Here is a 22,122-nt window from a genome sequence, read left to right on the forward strand (position 1 = left end):
GCATAAAAATCTTGGAAGACACACATTTACCAGCTCTTAAAAAGTCTAGCTGTTGATCAGGTAGGACAGCTTGTTCTATAGAATTTGGCTTAAATGTTAGAATTTTGTTTATCCACAAACTCATGTGCACATTCTTTTCAGAGGTAAGTATAGTAAGTGATGAATTAGGTTTTGATAGTTTTTTCCAAGATTTCCATCTTGTTGTGTTTTTGAATAGCAGGGGGGGGGGTGTCAAGCTGTGAATTTTTTTCAACCCTGTGCTGCTAACAAAGTTTTATTTAGGAATTGTATAAGGATATTAGCTGATCAATGATCATGCTTAATGGCAATTGTGGTCAACTGTGCAAAAACATTTGTACCACCTCTGCTGTCCACCTATTTGTGGTCTGCTTGCTGGGGTGCAGGCACCCATAGCAGGACTGGCTTACCTTGTTGCTAGTGGAGCTCACCTTACTGATAAGTATAATCTTGTAGCTGTGAATTGTAGAATAGTTATGGTTACCATGTTTTTATAACAAGAAAATGGGATGTGTGATCTGACAATGGTCATTCTAGTTAGAGACAAGGGCACACAGACCACGAGTCTCTGGGGCTAGGTAGAAGATGGGTTACAGGCAGCCCCTTCCCGACAACTCAGGTTAGCTGGTTTTGCCTGAATTTTCCATTTTGTAGGATGAATTCTTTCCCAGGAGCCTCTGGGTTCCACTGAAAAAAGCATATTGTGGCTCCTGCCGCATCAGTTTTCCTGATATGCTGGGCAGGTCTGACCCCCAGTGATGGACATAGATTAGACCCAAGTTGACATCACTGCTATGGTTACTCTTAGCTTTTAGGTCATCATTTAGAATCACTCTATGGCTGTGTGTGTGTGTGTGTGTGAGAGAGAGAGATGTATTTTGTGATAGAAGTAATAGTATTTATACAGTTTAATCACTGGGTATATATATCTTAATATATATATATGTATATATATATGATATAAAATGACTTCAGATAAATATGACAAACCCCCCTTGTCACTGGATGAATCTCACACACTCCCACCACCATCAGTTCTACCTAATTCGTCTCCTCTGCACTCATTGTTCTGCCTCCTTCCTGTTGCTATGGATGTGCTGACTGGCATGCTTCTTTCCTCTTTTCTGGCCTCCCACCCCCTCTTCCCTAAGACATGGCTTCAGCATCGTCCCTTCTTGCTTCTGCATCACCTTTCCCTCAATACTGGGTTGTTGGCGTTAGCCTGTGAGCAGGCCATTCACTTGTCATCTTCACGAAACTCTCCCTCGACTTCACATCCCTCTCCAGCTGCCTGCTCGCCTCTTCCCTCACCTTTACAACAAAACTCCTTAAAGGAATGATCTGTAATCAGTCTCTACTTCCTCTCTTCTCCTTTAAACCTCTTCCAAACAGGATTTCACCCATCCCACTCTACTGTAACAGCTCTTGTCAGCCTCCCGAAGGACTCTCAAGTTGCTAAATTCTATGATCCATTCTTAGTCCTCATCTTCCTTAACATGTTAGCAGGGTTTGATGGAGTGGAGGATCTCTTGTTTTTTTTTCCTGCCTTTTCAGTCTTCATCTCCTGACCCTTGAACTTTGGCAAACCCAGGGCCCAGTGCTCTGACCTCTTCCCTATCTAGCGTTCTCACTTAGTGATCTCATCACTCACCTCGCTTTAATGAATCCCAAATATGCATCTCTGGCTTGATTGACCTGCTTCCTTCTCATGTATCTGAGCCTCAAAGGCATTTTTGTGCTAATTAGAAAAAGCTGCCCTTTTCTTCAAGCACTTGACTGCCATCTTCTGGAAAATTTTCAGAGTAAACAGACACCTACCGGATGACTGTGAATGTCTCCTCCAGCCGCGCGATCCTCAACCTTAGCAGTGGTTGTTCCTCCACTCCGGTGTTGTGATGGGTGACACAAGCTGGTCCCAAATCAAACTCCTGAAGCCCAACCCCCATCCCATCCCATCCCTGCCTCTTCCCTTCAGTCTTTCCTATTTCAAAATCCTTCTGCTTGCTGAGGTCATACTCCTTGAAGTTACCTTTGATGCCTGTCTTTCTCCCACCCAGCTCTAATCCATCAGTAGATACTTTTTTTTTTTTTAATCACTTCCCCACCACCCCAGTGTTTCCACCTTAGTCCAAGGGCCACCATCTCTAACCCGAATTGTTCTGATCTGCATTTCCTCTCTCTCTCCCCGTTGCCTGTCCCCAACACAGCAGCCATAGTTGTTTCAAAGCTAGGTCACATCGTATTTCCCCTCTACGCAAATCCCTTCAAATGATCTATCATCTCACTCAGAGTATAAAGATTAAGGTCCTTAAGATGGCCCACAGGCCCTCCAAATCCAGGTCTGTCCACAGCTCTGGCCTGTCTTCCTCCCTCTGTGCCCTGCATGCCCAGTGCTCCAGCCGTGTGGACTGTCCTCTCCTGAGGCGGGGTGCACGTCTGCTCAGACACCCTGCCCGAACGCATCCAGCATGGCGTGGTCCCTCCCTTTCTTGAGTCTTTGCTTGATGCCACTTTATCATATCAGAGAAAGCTTCTCTGTGGAATGACTGCAACTTTCCTCCCCCAGAGCATTTAGTATCTCCCTGCTGTTTTATTTTCTCATAGCACTTAGCATCTGGCACATGCACACTGTTTACTGTTTTACTTTGCCTCCTTAGAATTTAAGCTTTGTGAGGCTAGAGGCTTATTTTTTCCCCTTTACTGTATCCCAGTTTCTAAAACAGTGCTTGGCAAGTAGTAGGAGCTTAATAAATATTAGTCAGATAAATAAATGACTACCGGCATCCCTGAATCTGCCGGCGAAACCCTATCCTTAAAAACCCTATCCTTTGAGATGGTCCTGCATGATTATAATCTCTCAATTTCAAGATAAAAGCCTTTTTAGGAGTCCAGGAACTAATTTAAAACACATTTGAAAATTGCATTGACTTTACAACCTTCTGGAAGGGCATTGGTTTTCTGCAGAGAAAGCAAGTAGGCGCCATCTAGTGGCAACAAGAGAAGTTCACATTTGTGTTAACTTTATTGATTAATGACAATTGAAAATGTCCCTGATCCAGAAGCTTATAAACTCTGTGACAGTAACAATTGTGATAGCTGTAAATCCTCAAGTGTGCATTTCCCACAAAATATATTGAGCTGAAAAAATATAATTCAATTTCGTCTAAATTCTTCCTGACTCATTTTTATTTATTAATTTTTGCTTATTTTCTGGAATCTGACTCCTTTCGTTCCTCATTGTTTTTCTTACTCTTTTGCCCTTTACTCATCTTTAAACTCTTACATTCATGGTACTGGCCTAGGCACTGAGTGGGTAATAAAATGAAGGCTCTATCTTCTGGCTTTATATTCTAATACAAACAGCATCCCTGTACATATTGAAATCCTCTTCAATCTTCGGGGTTCAGTTTGTATCCTACTTCTCTTTTTGGGCACTGCAGGTTGAAGCCATTTATCCAGTCTCTACTTTTCACATCATTTTAGTGCAGATCAGCACTTATTTCTTGCTGCTTGTGTTATCTTTTTTCTCCACGATATAATCATTAGCTCTTCGAGTTAATGCTAAGCTGCCTGAAGACAGGCGACCATATCTTATAACTGTCTCCCTATTGGCCTTGCCATTTAATATTCAAAGGTGAAAATTAAATGTTTATGGTGGGGGATGGTAGAAAGGCTACTATTAATTGCCTCAGCTGGCATCTGGGTCCAAGATGCTTAGCCTTTGTCTAAATTTGGCAGAGCAATTCTTCCGCTAGTTATTAGACAAACTGAAATATTTGTTAAGACTTGTTCTCTTGTTAAAGTTATACTCGTTTTAAATATAATAATACTGTACAGCTTCCCTTTTTAAATTGTGTTGTTTTTTCATATACTTGTCATTTCTGGATGTAGGTATAGAAATTGACAGTACTACAGTTATTAATATGTTACTTAAATTTTTTAAAATACTCGTTTCCTGTTATTTTTGTGGTTTTTCCTTCTGCCTAGGTACTGATTTTTTTTTTTTTTTGGATTACGGTAAGTATATTTGATGTAATACTCTGTTATCTTTTTTTTTTCTTGAGAAAATGTCTTTCCCCAAGTTGATGTAGTCTTTTGAATAGTATGCTTTTAAGCTAAAATATTCTACATGTTATTTCTTTTTAAAGAATTAAATAAATTTTGTTTCTAATTCACCTTGCCTTCTGAGGATATATTTATATATGTTAGCATTCTGTCTTGATGAGCTGGTGATATTGAAAAGGGAAATACTAACAGGATTCATAGGTTCCCTAGAATGTCTTTGACAATGCGGTGCTGTTATTTATTTTATCATTTGGACAGCCAAAATTCTCTTTAAATTATTTAATAGGCTAGGTGTTTTAAGAAGTGCTTATAGTACTTAATTGCTTATCTGAAAATTAGCAAATTTAGCATTCACAGCATTTGTACTATGTTTACTATTTCCCAGTATTAACTGTGATTCTTATTCTATTGTGCTCTGTCATTATGATGGTTGAAGAGACAACTATTGGATACTTTGGCTTATAATTAAAAAAAAACATGTTTTCTTATAATTATGGCAAAAATCACATGCATTTAGGTTGCATTATTTTGTCTTTTGTAGAATATGCTGAATTTCTACATTGCAAAGGAAAGAAATTCACAGATTTCGATGAAGTTCGCCACGAGATTGAAGCGGAAACCGATCGAGTGACCGGAATGAATAAAGGCATCTCTTCTATACCCATTAATTTACGAGTCTATTCCCCACACGGTAAGTAAAATAATAAAATTTCAAATTCTTCTCAAAAATTTTTACTACATTAATTAACATACATTATCTGTATAGAAGATACAAGTAGTGCTGGTTTCTTGGATAGTGTTTGACACTGCCATTAATGAATGGTCTGGTTTAAAAGAGCTCTTTGAATATTTATGGAGAGTCAGGAGATGACTTTAAAAAAATCAGAATCGAGTTAGTCATTTAAAAAATTTCCTTTATTTTTATTATAAACTTTTAGAATTTGAGAGGGGTATATATGAAAACTTGCATTTTTAATATCTGTAGTCTTTGCAGAAATCTTAGTGGTACATGTACTACGGTTTAGTCTTCCGCTGTTTCATTTCCTTGCAGCGCTATATTTTCCTATTTATTTATTTTCCTGAGGAATCAACCATGATTTTTTCCCCCATGGACTAGCAGCAGAAACTTACAAATTAGATAATCCAATTCATGATATATGATGGGAAATAGCCTCTATTCTGACTAAATTTTGAGTGGGACAGATTTTCTTTTCTCTTCCTCTACCTAGCTCTGTTGCTTTTGGAACAGAATATGAATGGTATAAGCTCAATTATGCCTTCCCAAGGGGACTCGATGCCAATACATTGTATACAGAGAGGTTAGACTGGAGTCGGAGTCACTGACTCTGCTTGTGTAGCCTGCTCAGTAAACTTAGGGCACCACAAATGGCTAACAGCTTTGTACGAGGCGAAGTGGCTAACCTACAAATAGAATATGATACTTTTTAAGGGAAGGGCAGATTTTACCCTGAGAATTGTTATACCATTTGAAGGTGATGTACAAGGCTGACAGGCAGCATATGCATTTAATGTTCAGTGTTTTAATTATAACTCCCTAGTTACAGATATGACAGCTCTTGGAGAAAACTGTTAGGCATGCAAATAAGTGCCTTTCAAATTATGTTGAAGTGATCATTTGGCATAGCACAATCATATCATAAAAATAGAAAAAACAAGCAAAATCATTTTGCATTCTGTGCTTTTTATTCTAACACACTTGGGTTGGAGTCGTTCAGATATGCAGTGAATAAAGCTGAGCTAAGTAACAGCTGATTCTTTATTGTTATTGTTTAGCATTGAAGGTATATGTAAGACTCTTATCTTTTCCACACAGTGTTAAATCTAACCCTTATCGACCTACCTGGAATAACTAAAGTGCCCGTGGGAGATCAGCCACCAGATATTGAGTATCAGATCAGAGAAATGATTATGCAGTTCATCACGAGGGAGAATTGTTTGATTTTGGCTGTTACCCCAGCCAACACTGATCTTGCAAACTCAGATGCACTGAAGCTAGCTAAAGAAGTTGATCCTCAAGGTAAGCAGTGACCCTTAAGATAAGAGGGAATTAGTTTAAAATGTCAAGAGTGTTAGTATATTTAGAGGTAACACAAATTCTCATTAATGTTGTTAAATCTTTTGTATTTTAGATGCTGAAGGAAAAATAAGTAGAGAATATAGTTAAAACCTATATAAATAAATGTAAGAGTAAATGAGATCTAAGAAAATAGATATCTCTAAGTTTCATGGACTATTTTATTTTATTTTGTTTTATTGACTGATTGAGACAAGTCTCTGTCACTCAGGCTGGAGAGCAGTGGTGTGATCATAGCTCACTGTAGCCTTGAACTCCTGGACTCTAGCAATGCTCCTGCCTCAATCTCCTGAGTAGCTGGGATTATAGGTGCATGCCAACATGTCCACTAATTTTTAAATTTTTGGTAGAGATGGAATCTTGCTATGTTGCCCAGGCTGTTCTCTAACTCCTTGCCTCAAGTGATCCTCCTACCTCAACTTCCAGAGTGCTAGAATTATAGGCATGAGCCACTACGACTGTCCTAGACTTTTAAAAAGTCAATAAATAAACTTCTGGTATAGCAGAATTCAGTCTTCTAATTATTATAAGAGTTACCTGAATATACTCCCAATGAAGAATTTTTTTGTGTTTTTTGTTTGTTTCTTTAAAATAGGAAGCTCTTTTAATGTATGTAAGATATAATTTAGCTTATAATTATTTGAGGTAAATATATATTGTAAAAGCAGGAATTTATCTGTTATTGGCACTTCATTATTGAGAAAAGTCCCTTTTGTATGAGATTTTTTTTTTTTTTTTTTTTTTTTGAGACAGAGTCTTACTCTGTCACCCTGGGTGGAGTGCAGTGGCATCACTGTAGCTCAAATTCCTGGGCTCAAGGGATCTTTCTGTCTCAACCTCCTAAGTAGCTAGGACTACAGGCGTGCACCACAATGCCTGGCTAACTTTTCTATTTTTTTTTTTTTTATTTATTTATTTATTTATTTTATTTTGGCATATTATGGGGGTACAGATTTTAAGGTTTCAATAAATGCCCATTTCCCCCCTCCCCCCAAAAGTCTGAGTCTCCATCATGACCATCCCCCAGATGGTGCACATCTCACTCATTATGTATGTATATACCCACCCCCCTCCCCCCTCCCACCTGCCCAATACCCTATTACTGTAGTACCTATGTGTCCACTTAGGTGCTAGTCAGTTAATACCAGTTTTCTGGAGAATATATCTGGTGCTTGTTTTTCCATTCTTGGGATACTTCACTTAGTAGTATGGGTTCCAGCTCTAACCAGGAAAATATAAGATGTGCTATATCACCATTGTTTCTTAGAGCTGAATAGTACTCCATGGTATACATATACCACATTTTATTAATCCATTCTTGGATTGATGGGCACTTGGGCTGTTTCCACAGCCTTGCTATTATGAATTGTGCTGCTATAAACATTCGAGTGCAGGTGTCTTTTTTGTAGAGTGTCACTGGATCATTTGGGTAGATGCCCAGCAATGGGATTGCTGGATCAAATGGTAGATTCAGTTGTATCGCTTTAAGGTATCTCCATATTGCTTTCCACAGAGGTTGAACTAGTTTGCAGTCCCACCAGCAGTGTAGGAGTGTTCCTCTCTCTCCGCAACCACACCAGCATTTATTGTTTGGAGATTTTTTGATAAAGGCCATTCTCTCAGGGATCATTTCTATAGTCCGTTACTTTTCTATTTTTAGTAGAGACAGGGTCTTGCTCTTGCTCAGGCTGGTCTCCAACTCCTGAGCTCAAGTGATCCTCCTACCTCAGCCTCCCAGAGTGTGCTAGGATTACAGGTGGGAGCCACCATGCCTAGCCTATATGTTGATGTTTTAATTTTTGATTTCTCTGAACTGAGTAATGACAATTTATCTTCAGAGATCTCAGTGATGAGCCTTACTGTGTGTTTGTTTAAAGTAATTATGGAAGGGCATTCAGTGTTATGTCCTTTCAATCTGGAGATGCATGCTCTTCATTTCTAGGAATTGTGCTTTTTTTGGTAATTAATTTCCCCCATTTTCTTTATTCTCTTTATTTGTAATTTTTATTGTTAGCATGTTAGAACTTATGAATTAATCTTTTTTTTATCTTTTTATCATTCATTTGTTCATCTTTTTGTTCTACTTTTTGTAAGACTTTACTTCTGCTCTTCTAAATAATTTTGATAGTTCCGAAATCATTTTCTTATTTTGTGAAAGTTATTTTTATTTTAAAAATTAGCATCCTGCTTTTGGTTTCACTAGTGCAATATCTTCTCTAAGGATTTTAATGACAGCTTTTTGAGGTTTTCCTTTTGTAATCTACATTGTCTCTGAGTCCATTGTTTTCTGGTTGTTTTTGTTGCTGTCTTTGATGTGAGAGATCTTTTCAAATGTTTGATGATCTTCTGTTGCGTGTTTCTATAAGTGGAGCATTAAAAAGCTGATGTATGGACATGAAAGGGGTTCATTGACCAGTGGACTTTTCCATAGGGTAATTGGGCTGAGACTTGGCCATTTTGTTAGGAGACTTCCTCAGCTGTTAGATTCTGTGAGTGTTTTCTCTAGAGCTGGTCTGCTGTAAGCCTGATGTCTAGTGTTCTTGGAGCTAAGAGTTGGTGGGGCAGGGAATGGGACAAGAGGAGGATGGTTCTATTCAGTATGCCGACTTTTTTTTTTTTATTTCAGCATATTATGGGGGCACAAGTTTTAAGGTTATGTATATTGCCCACCCACGCCCCAAGTCAGAGCTTCAAGCGTGACCCATCCACCAGATGGTGCACATCTCACTCATTGTGTTTGTGTATACCCGTCCCCTCTGACCCCCTCCCACCTGCCCAATACCTGATAAATGTAATTCCTACGTGTCCACTTAGGACTCTACTTTCATAATAGCATTCCTGAAGGTCTTCTTGAGTCTGAAGTCCCTTTGGCTCAACTTCTTCTGAAAGTAAATCTTTAGTATTCTGCTGAGGTTGAAGAAGGGTAGTTGTGTGATTGTGTAAAATGAGGAAAAGGATTTGGAATCTAACAGTGTCCTATACAAACCTTCAGCCAGTTCTCCTATTTTCAGCTCCTACACTGTGGATGTGGCTCTTCTCGAGCCTTTCCAGAATTCTGCAATAGTGATTGGTTTGCTTCTTCTTGGCTTCCTCCAACATCCCTGCGATTGGGGTTTGGAACAAAGCAGTTAGAATTTCCAGATGGCTAGGTGAGGACCAACACCAGGGCTCCTTCTCCAGTGTCGGTGGCTTGGAATAGCCAGAGCATGGACTGGGATTGGAATCTAGTAATAAAAAATGATGCTAGACCATTCCAGTCTCCATAGCCTTGTTGTCCCACAGGACACTGAGCTGTGGCTGTCTGATTGTGATGGAGATATTAATAGTTCTCCCATCAGTGAATTCTAGTGAGTGCAGCATAGTCACATTCCTGAAAAGTCCTTGTGGAAAAAACTAACTCAGTTTCTCCCACTATATACTCTCATGGCATGCTTCTGACACCAGATGTGTGATCATTTCTCCCCACCAGCAAGCAAGCAATCAATTCTTTTCTACAGCAGACACCAGGTGCTGGATGTCATCCAATTCCATTCAGTGCTACACTGGAATAGCATCAGATCATACTGGTTGAGGGCTCAGTCCCACAGGACTGCCCTCCATTTCCAATGCCAATCGCAAGTTTCAGGTTGTTTTCCTTGTGCTTCTGACCAAGTGGCTGTATATAGAGTCCCCCAAACCCCTTTTTTTTGGTTCTGTTAATTTGCTTGAATGGCTTACAGAACTCAGGGAAACACATTTACCAGTTTACAAAGGATATGGATAGAGAGATGTGTAGGGTGATGTATGAGAAGGGGCATAGAACTTCCATGTCCTCCCTGGGTGTGCCACCGTCTAGGACCCTCCATGTGGTCAACTGTCTGGAAGTTCTCTGAACCCAGTCCTTTATGGGTTTTTATGGAAGCTTCATTATATAGGCATGATTGCCTAAAGCACTGGCCATTAGTGATCAACTTAAACTTCAGCCCCTCTCCTCTTCCTGGAGGTCATGCTTTGTTCTTTCTAGTGACCAGCCCCCATGTTGAAGCTACCAAGGAGCTGAGAGCCATAAGTCAACTCAATAGCATATGAAAAAATACTTATCACTTTGAAGATTCCAAAGATTTTAAGATTTGTATCCTAGGAAATAGGGTTGAAGACCAAATGTATCTTTCACAATATTACAGTTCAGATGAAGCTTGATGGAGGAACACAAATGATATTACCCAGTTCCCGATTCCTCTTTTGTCTTACCTCGATCCTACTTTCTTGAAATTGGTCCTTTTCTCAGATGAACACTCCTCACAGGTGGCAAGATGACTGTAGTTGCCCCTGCCTCACATCCTCACAACTTAAAATCTAGCAGAATAAGAACCAATGGAGAATCTTTTATTTGTATATATGATAGCTTTTATAGGCTATCATAGCTTTTATAGGCTTTTATAAGCTAAAATAAAATTGGCCAACTATTAATAATATCCTGTGAGTGTGTGCAGTTCATTTTTAAGATTGATTTAATATATTCATGCTATGTTAAATTAATGTTTTACCCCTCTTTACAGGTAGAGAATGTTAATGGGCAGTGAGTACATCTCATTCCTCAGGCTTTTCCAAAGAAGATTCAATTGTAACCTAAAATGATAGCTCTCATATGATTGCAGAATATACATTTTCTTCAAATTCACATGAATATTCTCCAGAATATGCCATATATTAGAACATAAAACACGTCTCAATAAATTTAAAAGGATTGCAATGATACGAAGTATGTTCTCCAACCATAATGGAATGAAATTAGAAATCAATAACAGAAGGAAATTTGGAAAATTCACGAATATATGGGATTAAGCAAAACACTCCTAAATAACCAAAGTTGATGCCACTGCTTTTTGACCTAAACTGTAAATATGAGGAAAACTAGGTTTTTAATCAGATATATTAAATCCATTCACAGAATGACTATGGGAACACAAAGTGTACATGAAAATACTTATTTGTCCAGCCCAATACATCATATCCCTATATATCATGTTCTAAACTGGAGTTGCACTAGGTCCTGGTTTAAGTCTACAGCTCTTTCTTTTCTCTATTTTAATTTTTTACCACTAATAAAAACATACAATGTGAATCTTATTAGTTTGGGCAAGAGTTCACCCTCTTCTTTCAAAGCCTCAGTGATTTTTAGGACCAGCTGAAGCCTCAGCATAGATCACCATGCAAACTCTTCATGTAGTTTTCAGGGTGTTTAAGTCTGAGAATTAAACTGGAATGCAAAAACAAACAGCAAGGCCAGGCACAATGGCTGATGCCGATAATCCTAGCACCTTAGGAGGCTGAAGTGGAAGGATCACTTGAGGTCAGGAGCTTGAGACCAGCCTAAGCAAGAACAAGACCCCATTTCTACAAAAAATAGAAAAATTAGCCAGGCATGGTGGTGTGAACCTGTAGTCCCAGCTACTCAGAAAGCTGAGGCAAGAGGATTGCTTGATACCAGGAGTTTGAGTTTGCAGTGAGCTATGAGTGAGACCTGGTGACACCACTGTACTCTAGCCAGGGTGACAGAGTAGGACTCTGAGAAAGAAAGGAAAAGAAAGAAAGAAAGAAAGAAAGAAAGAAAGAAAGAAAGAAAGAAAGAAAGAAAGAAAGAAAGAAAGATAGATTGATTTATAGATGTTTGTTAGGTAGGTCTAGTTAGTTTATAATTTCAGATCTTTTATATTATTGTTGGTTTTTCTATTATTTGAAATGGGATATTGAAGTCTCCACCTATTATTGATGAACTATTTCTTCCTTCATGTGTTTCAGTTTTTGCTTTATGTATTTTGGGGCTCTTGTTTTTAGGCTCATTTGTGTTTATAATTGTTATTTTGCCTTCTTGATGGATTGACATTTTTATGATTATAAACTGTCCTGGTTTGCTTGTAATAACAACTTTTGTTTTAAAGTATATTTTATCTGGTATTAGTGTAGCCACTTTGGCTCTCATTTGGTTACTGTTTGCCTAGTGTATCCTTTTACATTTTTTATTTTCAACGTATTTGTGTCTTTGAATATAAAATGTGTCTCTTGTAGATAGCATATAGGTGGATAACATGTTTGGCTTTTTTAGCCATTCTGTTAATATCTGCCTTTTGATTGGAGTGTTTAAGCCATTTACATTTAATGTAATTACTGATAAGATGGAATTTATATCTATTATTTTGTCATTTTTTTGTGTCTGTTTCTCTATTTCTCTGTTACTGTCTTCTTTTGTGTTAAATATCTATTTTCTAGTGTATCATTTTAATTTCCTTGTCACTTATTTTACAAGTTTTTGAAGTTACTTTCTTAGTGCTTATCCTAGGATTATAATTAACATCTTTTTAATTATGACAAATTTATCTAAGTTGGATGAATACCAACTTAATTTCAATAATATATAAAATTTTGCTCCTGCGTAGTTATACTCCCTCCTTTTCATATGTGCTATATTGTCACACAAATTAAATCTATATAAAGATGTAGCATGTAATATATAAATTACATGCCAGTTAACACAGATATATAATTATTGCTTTATGTAGTTGCCTTTTAAGTCAGATATGAGAAAAAGAGTTGTAAACAAATAAAAATATATTTATATTGCATATTATATTTAATTATGTAGTTACTTTTACCAGTGCTCTTTATTTCTTTGTGAGGATTTGAGTTACTGTCTAGTGTCCTTTCATTTCTGCCCAAAGGACTTCTGTTAGTATTCTTGTAGGGCAAGTCTGCAAGTAAGGGATTCTTTCAGTTTTCATTTACTTTGGAATGCCTTAATTTTTCCTTTAGTTTTGAAGGAGAATTCTTAGATGACAGTCTTCCTTTCATCACTTTGAGTATGTCATCCCATTACCTTCTGACCTCTATGATCAAAATTTAGCTATTAATTTCATTGAAGATCTCTTGAACATGATGAGTTTCTTCTTGCTTGCTACTTTCATAATTCTGCCTTTGTTTTTGCCTTTGATTATTTGATTATGATGTATGTAGTCCTCTAGGATCTTACTAAGTTTATTCTATTTGGAGTTTGTTGAGCTTTTTGCATGTGTATATTGATGTTTCAATCAAATTTGGGAAATTTTTAGCCATTATTTCTTCAACTATTCTTTCTCCTCCTTTTCTCTCTTTCCTTTTTGTATGTGACTTCCATTATGTGTATGTTGGTACATATGTTGATATGATGTCCTGTAGATCTCTAAGACTTTGTTCATTTTTCTTCATTATTTTTTCTTTCTTTTCCTCATACTGAGAGGAATAATCTCAACTTACCTATCTTCAAATCTTCAAGTTTGCTGATTTTGTCTGCCTGTCCAGATGGGCTGTTGAATCTCTATAGTGATTTTAAATTTTCAGTTATTTTAATTTTTATCTCCAGAATTCCTATTTGGTTGTTTTTAAAGAAATATTTAGCTGGGCGCGGTGGCTCACGCCTGTAATCCTAGCTCTTTGGGAGGCCGAGGCTGGCGGATTGCTCCAGGTCAGGAGTTCAAAACCAGCCTGAACAAGAGCGAGACCCCGTCTCTACTATAAATAGAAAGAAATTAATTGGCCAACTGATATATATATAAAATTAGCCGGGCATGGTGGCACATGCCTGTAGTCCCAGCTACTCAGGAGGCTGAGGCAGTAGGATCGCTTGAGCCCAGGAGTTTGAGGTTGCTGTGAGCTAGGCTGATGCCATGACACTCCCTCTAGCCTGGACAACAAAGTGAGACTCTGTCTCAAAAAAAAAAAAAGAAAAAAAAAGAAATATTTAATAATTTCTATTTATTTATTGATGTTTTATATTTGGTGAATCATCATTCTGATACTTTTTTTTTTAGTTCTTTAGTTATGGTTTCCTTTAGTTCTTTGAGCATATTTAAAATAGATGATTTAAAGTCTTTGTCCTTTGTCTAGTAATTTCAATGCCTGGGCTTCTTCAAGGATAGTTTCTATTGACTACATATTTTCTTGTGTATGGGTCATATTTTCTTTGCTTATCTTGTAATTTTTTGTTGAAAATGGACGTATAAGTAATATAATGTGACAACACGGGAAATCAGATTCCTCTCTTTCCCCCAAGGTTTGTTTTTGTTGCTGTTTGTTGTCATTGCTGCTGCTATTTCTTTGCTCAGTAATTTTCCTGAACCAATTCTGTGAAGTCTATGTTCTTTGTTGTGTGTGACCAAATAAGTCTTTGTTCAGTTTTCTTAATGGTCAGCCAATGATTGTACAGAGATTTCCGTAAATACCAAAGCCAGTAAATTTCCCAACATTTGCAGAAGGTCTCAGTGTGCATTTTGGGATATGGCTTCAATGCTCAGGCAGGCAGTTTATGACTCTGCCTCAGTCTTAACGTCCTGCTTGTGTAGAGACTTGAGGTGAGGATTTAGGACCTTCTCAGGTCTTTTCTGAGCATGCACAAAGCCCCAAGCTTGCATGTGGCTTTCTAGATTCTAGATTGTACACAATTTTCAAAGGACCTTGTGGCCATCTCATCCCCAAGCTTTCTTTTTGATTTTTTGGTCAGCCTTTTTTCTTTGCCCCACCACTTGTTGTAACGGTCTGAGGCAGCTGCAATGTTAAGCAATTGCAACTGATTGTTTTTGGCAAATGTTTCAGGGAAAGAGGCTGTTCACACTGGGTAATCTCTGAGTGAGGTAAGATAAAGACAAGCTCTATGAATGGGGGGTTTTAGGGAACTACTCGACAGGTTAAATAATTACAGTTCACTGAAAATGGTATTTTTGGTGTTCTCCAACCCCACTCTGTCCACTTAGGCATTGCTAGGCTGCTGGTTTATACCATGATTGTGGGTTTTTGGTTTTCAAGGCTACTGTAGAGCTGAGGAGAGGGAGATGGAATTAGGGCAAGTTCAAACACAAAGTAGCTTGTTTTTACTGAGAGTCAGTTGTCTGACTTAGATAAATACCCCTCAGATTGTTGCAAGCCTTTGGTTAATTTCCAGAAATTTGAAGAGGTCAATTTTGACAATTTTTGCCAGTGTTCTGTCTTATTACCTTTATGGAGAAGTGGCCTTTTTAGAGGCCAGCATTCCCACTGATGTTTCTCATTCTGATCTTATACAACTGTAATAACCAGAAACCTTGCATGTAAAAGTCATTCAGTTTGGGATGATGAGGGCAATGTGATGTGACAGTGTTACCCTGTTGGTCTCAGGACTGATTTAGCTGACTGTGCCACAGGCCTGTTCTCACAGCGTCACTTATGCCTTTCCTGAAGTTTTGCCCTTGGCTAAACAGGATGACCTATTTAGATACTACAGCACCATTCTTTATTCAAGGGTATCTGAATTAGAATCTTATCTACCAAGGTACATAATTACACAGTTTTCTGAGAGGTAGTCTATTTTAGGCAGTAACTACTTTGTACTAAATTAAGCCTATTTGACATAGGCCATTTTCACCTAAGCAAGACCTGGCTATATTTGAATATATACTTGGAAAGGAAGTTCATGTTGATAAGGTAATTACAAATTATTTGCATAATGATATTCAAAATGAGAGCTTATGTAAAATAAGCACTACTATTAATATAATACTGGGATATATTGATATATTTTTATGTTTAAGTATAAAAAGTTTCATGATGAAATTGTTCTACCAGTATATGTAGAAGGTCAGGTATTTGTGGCAGACAAAACTTAAGCTTATCTTTTGAATCATTAGTGAAAAATGTTTTTACTGAGAAAATGAGGACTTTTAGTGAAATTTGAAGGGGAATGGGGAAGATTATTTGAAATGTCAAACGCCCAGTTGTCAGAATTATATAATGTTTAACATATATTTTTCTCTGTATAGTGGTATCTTTTCAAAGTACTGTTACATACTTTGGTTTTAGTTTCACTAGAACACTGGAGGTTGGTTGGGGTGAGGCCTATTTTGAGGCGATGATGTTTATCCACGTAATGTCCACAGTGGCTGAGTGACATACCTACGACCACACAGTATGCTTATGGTGGCCCTCTATGCCTCATCTAATACTCTTTCTACTTTGTCAGATCACTCTTCTATTAATTGCCTTATTAAATGATGTAGATGAAAAACATAGGATTTGGAAGCAGATCTGTCACATTATGGTTGTGCCTCCTTGGAGAAGTTACTTAACTTCTTTGAACCTTATTATCTCATCTGTAAAATTAAATGAGATTATAATAAATCTTACCTCAAAAGGTTGCTATGATAATTATATGAGATAAATTATTATAATGATAATAAAAGATAACTCTAATTCTAAATGGCTAACCAAATCTAGTGGTTATTTTCCTCTTGAAAAGATTTGAAGGAAACTCTACCAGACTTTGCTATTTTATTTGTTGTATATAATTTATAGTTTAATAAACTTAAACCAATCAGTAACATTCTATAATCCGAAGTACTCCCTTCACCAATATGAATTAATGAGGCTTGATAACACTTAAAAAATAGAATTGTGATATAATTATTTTGAATATTTTAATAATGTATCATAAATATAAAAATAACTTCAGATTCACCTGCAAATTGGTAGACTAACAGAACGTGAAGGAAAGGCTTAGGTGGGATTGGGGAAGGAGGATCGTCCTGAGCTTGGCTGGATGTGCTTCAGGCATTGTGCCAGCCACTGCTCGTAGACTTAGAGTAGACTAGGAGTCCTAGCACAGTCTCACCACAGAGACAACATTGAGTGATTTCTCAAGGGAGCACTTTCCCCAGCTGTTCAGAATCCTACTCATATACATTAACAACTCAGTTACTGCCTTTGCTAGTTAGTTCATCAATATGTTGCTTAACAGACATTTATCAGGCATCTGTTGAGCCAGTGAAGTGCTCATGGTCAGGAGCATAAATTCTATGTGCTGGACCACCTAGTAGGACACTGTATGAGGTAGGTGCTTAGTACATATTTCTGATTGTTTTCTTGACTCTTATTTAAAAAACAAGCTATTGGTTTTTATGGCATCTTTTCTTATGTGGAAGGTCATAGAAATCCCTGGATGATCAGCTTTGTGAAATGAACATTTTCATATTTTAGGGGATGTAATTTGGCCACAGCATATATTAATTCAGGTGAAAGGAGTTGTATAATAACACCGTGTGTCATTTGTTATAATTCCAAGTATTCTGCCAGCCAGGTGACATCACCCCTGTTTTACATCAGTGGAGCCGAGCTTGCTCACTGTCTGTCGAACAGCTGGTGAAAGGCAGAAGGATGATATGAGCCCCTTCTCAGAGGCCAGTAGTGCTACTTCTTTCCATTATATCATCTATCTCTCCCATACCAACTCTGTTTTAAACACTTTATTCAGGGATAATCATGAACACATTAGAATTTTTAAAAATTGTAAAGAAACCTGCATGATGAAATTGTATGGTGGTAAATGGTGAAGCACTGTTAAAATTACATTGAGTTAGGTATTGTTTTATAATTCTATCATAAGGCAGAGATTTACTAGAAGATCTTGGCATCAATCTGTATATGAAACAGATCCCTTGACAAACTTAAAGTCTGAACTTCTAGAACAAATATTATAAATGCTGGGAAAATAATTGGTTTAAAAGTTTTGATGTTTATATTCTCGCATGAATGCTTCTTGATTACTTCCCCTAAGCACTCAGTGAGTATTATCTTCAATTGATTTAATGTGATTTTCCTTTTGCACATCAGTTTTTAATATGATGACATTGCTTTAACTAATTTTAAAAGATGATTCTAGTTGCTTGTTGATTTCTTCAGCAAATAATGGATGAGTACCTACTGTGTGTCAGTACCATTCTTAGCATCATGAATACAGCGGTGACCAAAACATTCTTGGCCCTCTGGAGTTCATATTCTAATGGGGGAAAACAGACAGATAACAGGTAAACAATTGGTCTAATGTGAGGTTAATACAATGTCAAGTGCTATGACATTATATGATAAAAAAATAAGTGCTGTGAAGAAAATTAAACGGGATGCAGGGAGGGACTGATTGGGAATGCTACTTCAGACAGATGGTCTAAGGAGGCAGCATTTCAGCAGAGAGCTAGTGAAGTGAGGGAACAAGCCCTGCGACTCTCTGGCAGGGGAACATTCCAGGCATGGGGGACAGCAAGCACAGAGGGCTGGGAGTGGAACTGGCTTGACATGTTGAAGAGCAGCAAGGAGGACATTGAGGCTGGAGCTCAGTGAGTGGAAGAGAGTGGCAGGTCCTGCAACGTCAGAGGGTGGCGGGGCTAGCTCACGTGGGGTCCCGTAGGTCATGACAAAGACTTTGTATTTTGTTCAAAATGTCGGGATGAGCAGCCAAAACTGGAGGGTTTTGAGTGTAGAGAGACAAGATCTGATTTACGTTTTCATAAAAGGTCGGTGTGGCTTCTGTGAGAAGAAAAGACTAACGAGGGGCATGAGTAGAAGCCAGGGGACCAGTTAGGGCATTCTATTGAAGAGGTCCACTGCGGGGAGAGAGAATGTGGCTTGGCATGGGAGAGTAGTGGTACTGAGGGAAGAAGCTGTCTGGTTCAAGATAAATTGTGCAAGTAGAGTTGACAGAGTTTACTGATGGTTTGCTTTGGGTCTGTGAAAGAAAGAAGTCAAGGATGACTCCAGCGGTTTTAACCCAAGGAACAGGGAATATTAGGAGAAGAAAATATTTAGGGAGAATCAGGAGTTCTATTTTGGACATGTAAAATCCGAGATGCTTATTGAATACCCAAGTGGTGATGTTAGCTATAAGAGACTGGAGTTCAGGAGAGAGTTTCAAGCTGGAGTTATGAATCTGGGAATTATTGGTCTATAGTGCTGTAGAGGGTTGAACTGTGTCTCCCAGAAAGATATGTCTAAGGCCCACCCCTCCCTCCACCCCACACTTGTGAATGTGCCCTTATTTGGAAATAAGTTCTTTGCAGATGTTATTATATTAAGGATCTGAAGATAAGATAATCCTGGATTTAGGGTGTGCCCTAAAATTCAATGATTGATATCTTTATAAGAGAAAAGAGAGGGATATTTGAGACACACAGGAGGGACAGGAAAGAAGGTCACGTGAGGATGGAGGCAGAGATGGGAGTTGTGCTGCCACGAGCCAAGGAACGCCAGGAGCCACCAGAATTTGGAAGAGGCAAAGGATCCTCCTTTAGAGCTTTTGGAGGGAGCGAGTGTGGCACGGCTGACACTTTGATTTTGGATTTCTGGCTTCCAGAACCGTGAGGCCGGCAGGCCTGCTGCGCCGAGGCTGCCAGGAGGCCCCAGTCACAGTCAGAAACCGACGCGGGAGCCAGTGACTGCCAGGGGTTGAGGCTTCTCGCATACTGTGATGAAATGGCTTGCTCCTCACCTAACGGTGTAAAGGGCCGCGCACCATGTTTCTTTGTCCCTCTGGCCTGGCAGTTTTCCCCGGTCCTCGCAGGCTGTCATCACCTTTAAACTTCAAGTGCTCCTCTGTGGGAGCCAGGGAGGTGCTGAGAAGCTGTGTCCGTCCAGTCGCCTCGGTTCTTAGCTCATGAGGCCTTTCCATTGATTGCTGGAAGATTCAGTAGTAAACAGGAGGAAAACAACCGCGAACTGGGTGCAAGTCATCAGCACCCCCAATCTTTGTATGTAAATTAGACTTTTTCCTCATCTGATGAAGATGAGGGTGGAGAATTGACTGTTGGATTTGGCACATGAAAGTCATTGGTGATCTTGAGAAGAAGGGTTTGGTAGGAAAGTCTGCTGAGAGAGGGTTCAAGAGAAAGTTGGATGTCAGGAAGTAGGGACAGGAATTATAGACAGCTTTTTCAAGTTTCACTGTAGAGGCAAGCAGAATAATGAAACACTAGCAATAGTAGTATAAGATTAAGAGAATGATTTTGAAAGATGAGAGATATTGTAATAATGAGAGATATGTTTGTGTGTTCATGGGAATAATGTAGAAAGAGATAAAATTGGTGATGGAGAACAGAGCTGAGATAAATTCAGGAGAGAGAATAGGATAAAGACAGGATTAATAGGTGGGAAAAATCCTTTACTTAAAGGAATGGAGGTGAGATACAAGGTACTGGTGAGAGTCCTGGCCATAGATTGGAGAGGATTGGATTATTCTTCCATTTTAACAGTAGGAAAGGCAGAGGATGTGGAAACAGATGAGGTTAGCTGGTGGTTTGATTTGTGGGGAGGCAGCTCTTACCATACTGAGTTTATTTTTGATGGCTTAATATCCACCTATCCTGGTGGGTTCTAGTGGTTGTATAATGAAGACACTGTTTATCCTACTGCTTGATGTCCCTAGCAGTGTCACTGACGTCTGCATGTTTTATAGATGCTGCTGTACCCTGGCTGGGAGTTCATCCTAAAGAGACACTCCCATTTTCTGTAGGGAAAGCAAAGGAGTCCGTAGTGGTATTGATTGATTACCTGAGCATGAGTTCATCACCCACGAAGACTGTTATTGCGCCTTTTATCTTCCAAGCACAGCGGTATTTCAGCATCACCCATCAAGCTTGTCGTCTGCAATAGAGGGCTGTTCAAAGGCCTCACTAGGGAGGCAAATGTGTCTGGAAATTCCTTTCATGCTGATTTATTTCACAGCAAATGAATTTCATTTTTAAATCTAGCCTGACCAGAGGTTTTCCTGGAGTATAAAATCACCCCAAGAGAAGTGTTCGACCTCTGGCTGGGAAAGAGGTGACATTTGTGAATTGGGCCAGGATGTGCCACTGAGCTGGAAGCAGCCTTCTTTATTTGTTTTATGGACGTGTGTCCCTACATACCTCCTCCAGCTTTTGCTTTCTGATATACCTCCCTCTTTAATCTGGAAAAAGTTAAAGTGTACGGGTGATGTAAACTGATATTCAGTGACCTTGGGCAACATTTAGCAGATATCCATCCACTTTTCTATTTGGTCATAGAGATGCCAGAGGTGCTGCTAAGTTGAACAGAAGCTTCAATTATCCAGGCATTGTCAGCACTCAGAGTATAATGAACATGTTTGTAAACTACAAGTATGAGAGACTCCATGGAGGAAACTTACTTTCCCGACACTGTCTCTGTACCTGTTCTCCCCTCAGTTGGGTTCCTATTTTACCTTGAAATTCTTAGCTTAAATATTTGACTGAACCAATAAAAACTGCATAGATGTTAAATAATTACATTGAGAGAACAAATTCTGCTTGATTTAATCAGTTAATATGTATGAAGATGTCTTATTTTTTAAGCAAAAAATAACTTAGTGTGTAACTCATAGAAGCCATGTTTTGACTTCTTAAGAAGATATGTTTTCAAGCTTATTTCTAACTGAGCAAGACCCAGAAAAATTAGTCTTTTAATTAGTCTTTTTTTTTTTCAAATGGAGACATTGCTAAAAACAGAGGCTAAAACCACAAAAGGTTTGTGGTCTTTGAAAAAAATTGTTTCACCTCAGTTCTGTTCAATTCATCATTCTTTTAGATGGAGCACTTTCTTTGTACTAGGCTTGAACAAGAAAAAAGTTAAATACCTGTGTGGAAAAAGCAAAAACTACAAACACATATGCGTTTGCAATCCTGTGTTATCAGAACGTTGGTAGGAAACGTATGTAACGTAGCAACCTAGGGTCTCACTTCCAAGTCTGAGAATCACATGAATATTTCAAATGCGTGTTGCTATTTTGCATTGTATGTACTTGCATTTTAAGAGTTTCATGCATATATAATTCAAGTAAGATTGTTAAATCATGTTATATAATTCATCCCATTTGCAAAGTGGATCATCTGTATGTTGAAAAATGGGCTTGCCCAAGTGTAGAGAAAAACTTCCATTTCAAACTTTAAAAAAGTAAGTTGAGTCTTATTTAGAATTAAAAATATGACAACAGAAATATTTGTCTTGTCTTATAGGCTATAAAAATATTTTTGTAAAAGTATATATTCTTTGATATGCTAAAATTTACTGTGAAAAAGAAGAGAATATGTTTAGAACTTGAATGTGACTATATGTGTGTGTAAAATTTGTATTATTTTTAATAA

The 22,122-nt window shown here is 38.2% G+C and overlaps 1 protein-coding gene across 7 annotated transcripts in view; it reads left to right on the forward strand.

Annotated features, from left to right (window-relative positions):
* DNM3 (dynamin 3) overlaps positions 1-22,122 on the forward strand; it is a 515,120-nt gene that overhangs the window by 121,567 nt on the left and 371,431 nt on the right. For all 7 annotated transcript variants that reach the window (XM_012765123.2, XM_012765124.2, XM_076000385.1 and 4 more), the window contains exons 3-4: positions 4,625-4,774; positions 5,918-6,121. In XM_012765123.2, the coding sequence (XP_012620577.2) occupies positions 4,625-4,774; positions 5,918-6,121 (354 nt within the window). The remainder of the gene's footprint in view (positions 1-4,624; positions 4,775-5,917; positions 6,122-22,122) is intronic.

Source organism: Microcebus murinus, chromosome 2 (assembly GCF_040939455.1).
Source record: "Microcebus murinus isolate Inina chromosome 2, M.murinus_Inina_mat1.0, whole genome shotgun sequence".
Taxonomy (NCBI): Eukaryota; Metazoa; Chordata; class Mammalia; order Primates; family Cheirogaleidae; genus Microcebus; species Microcebus murinus.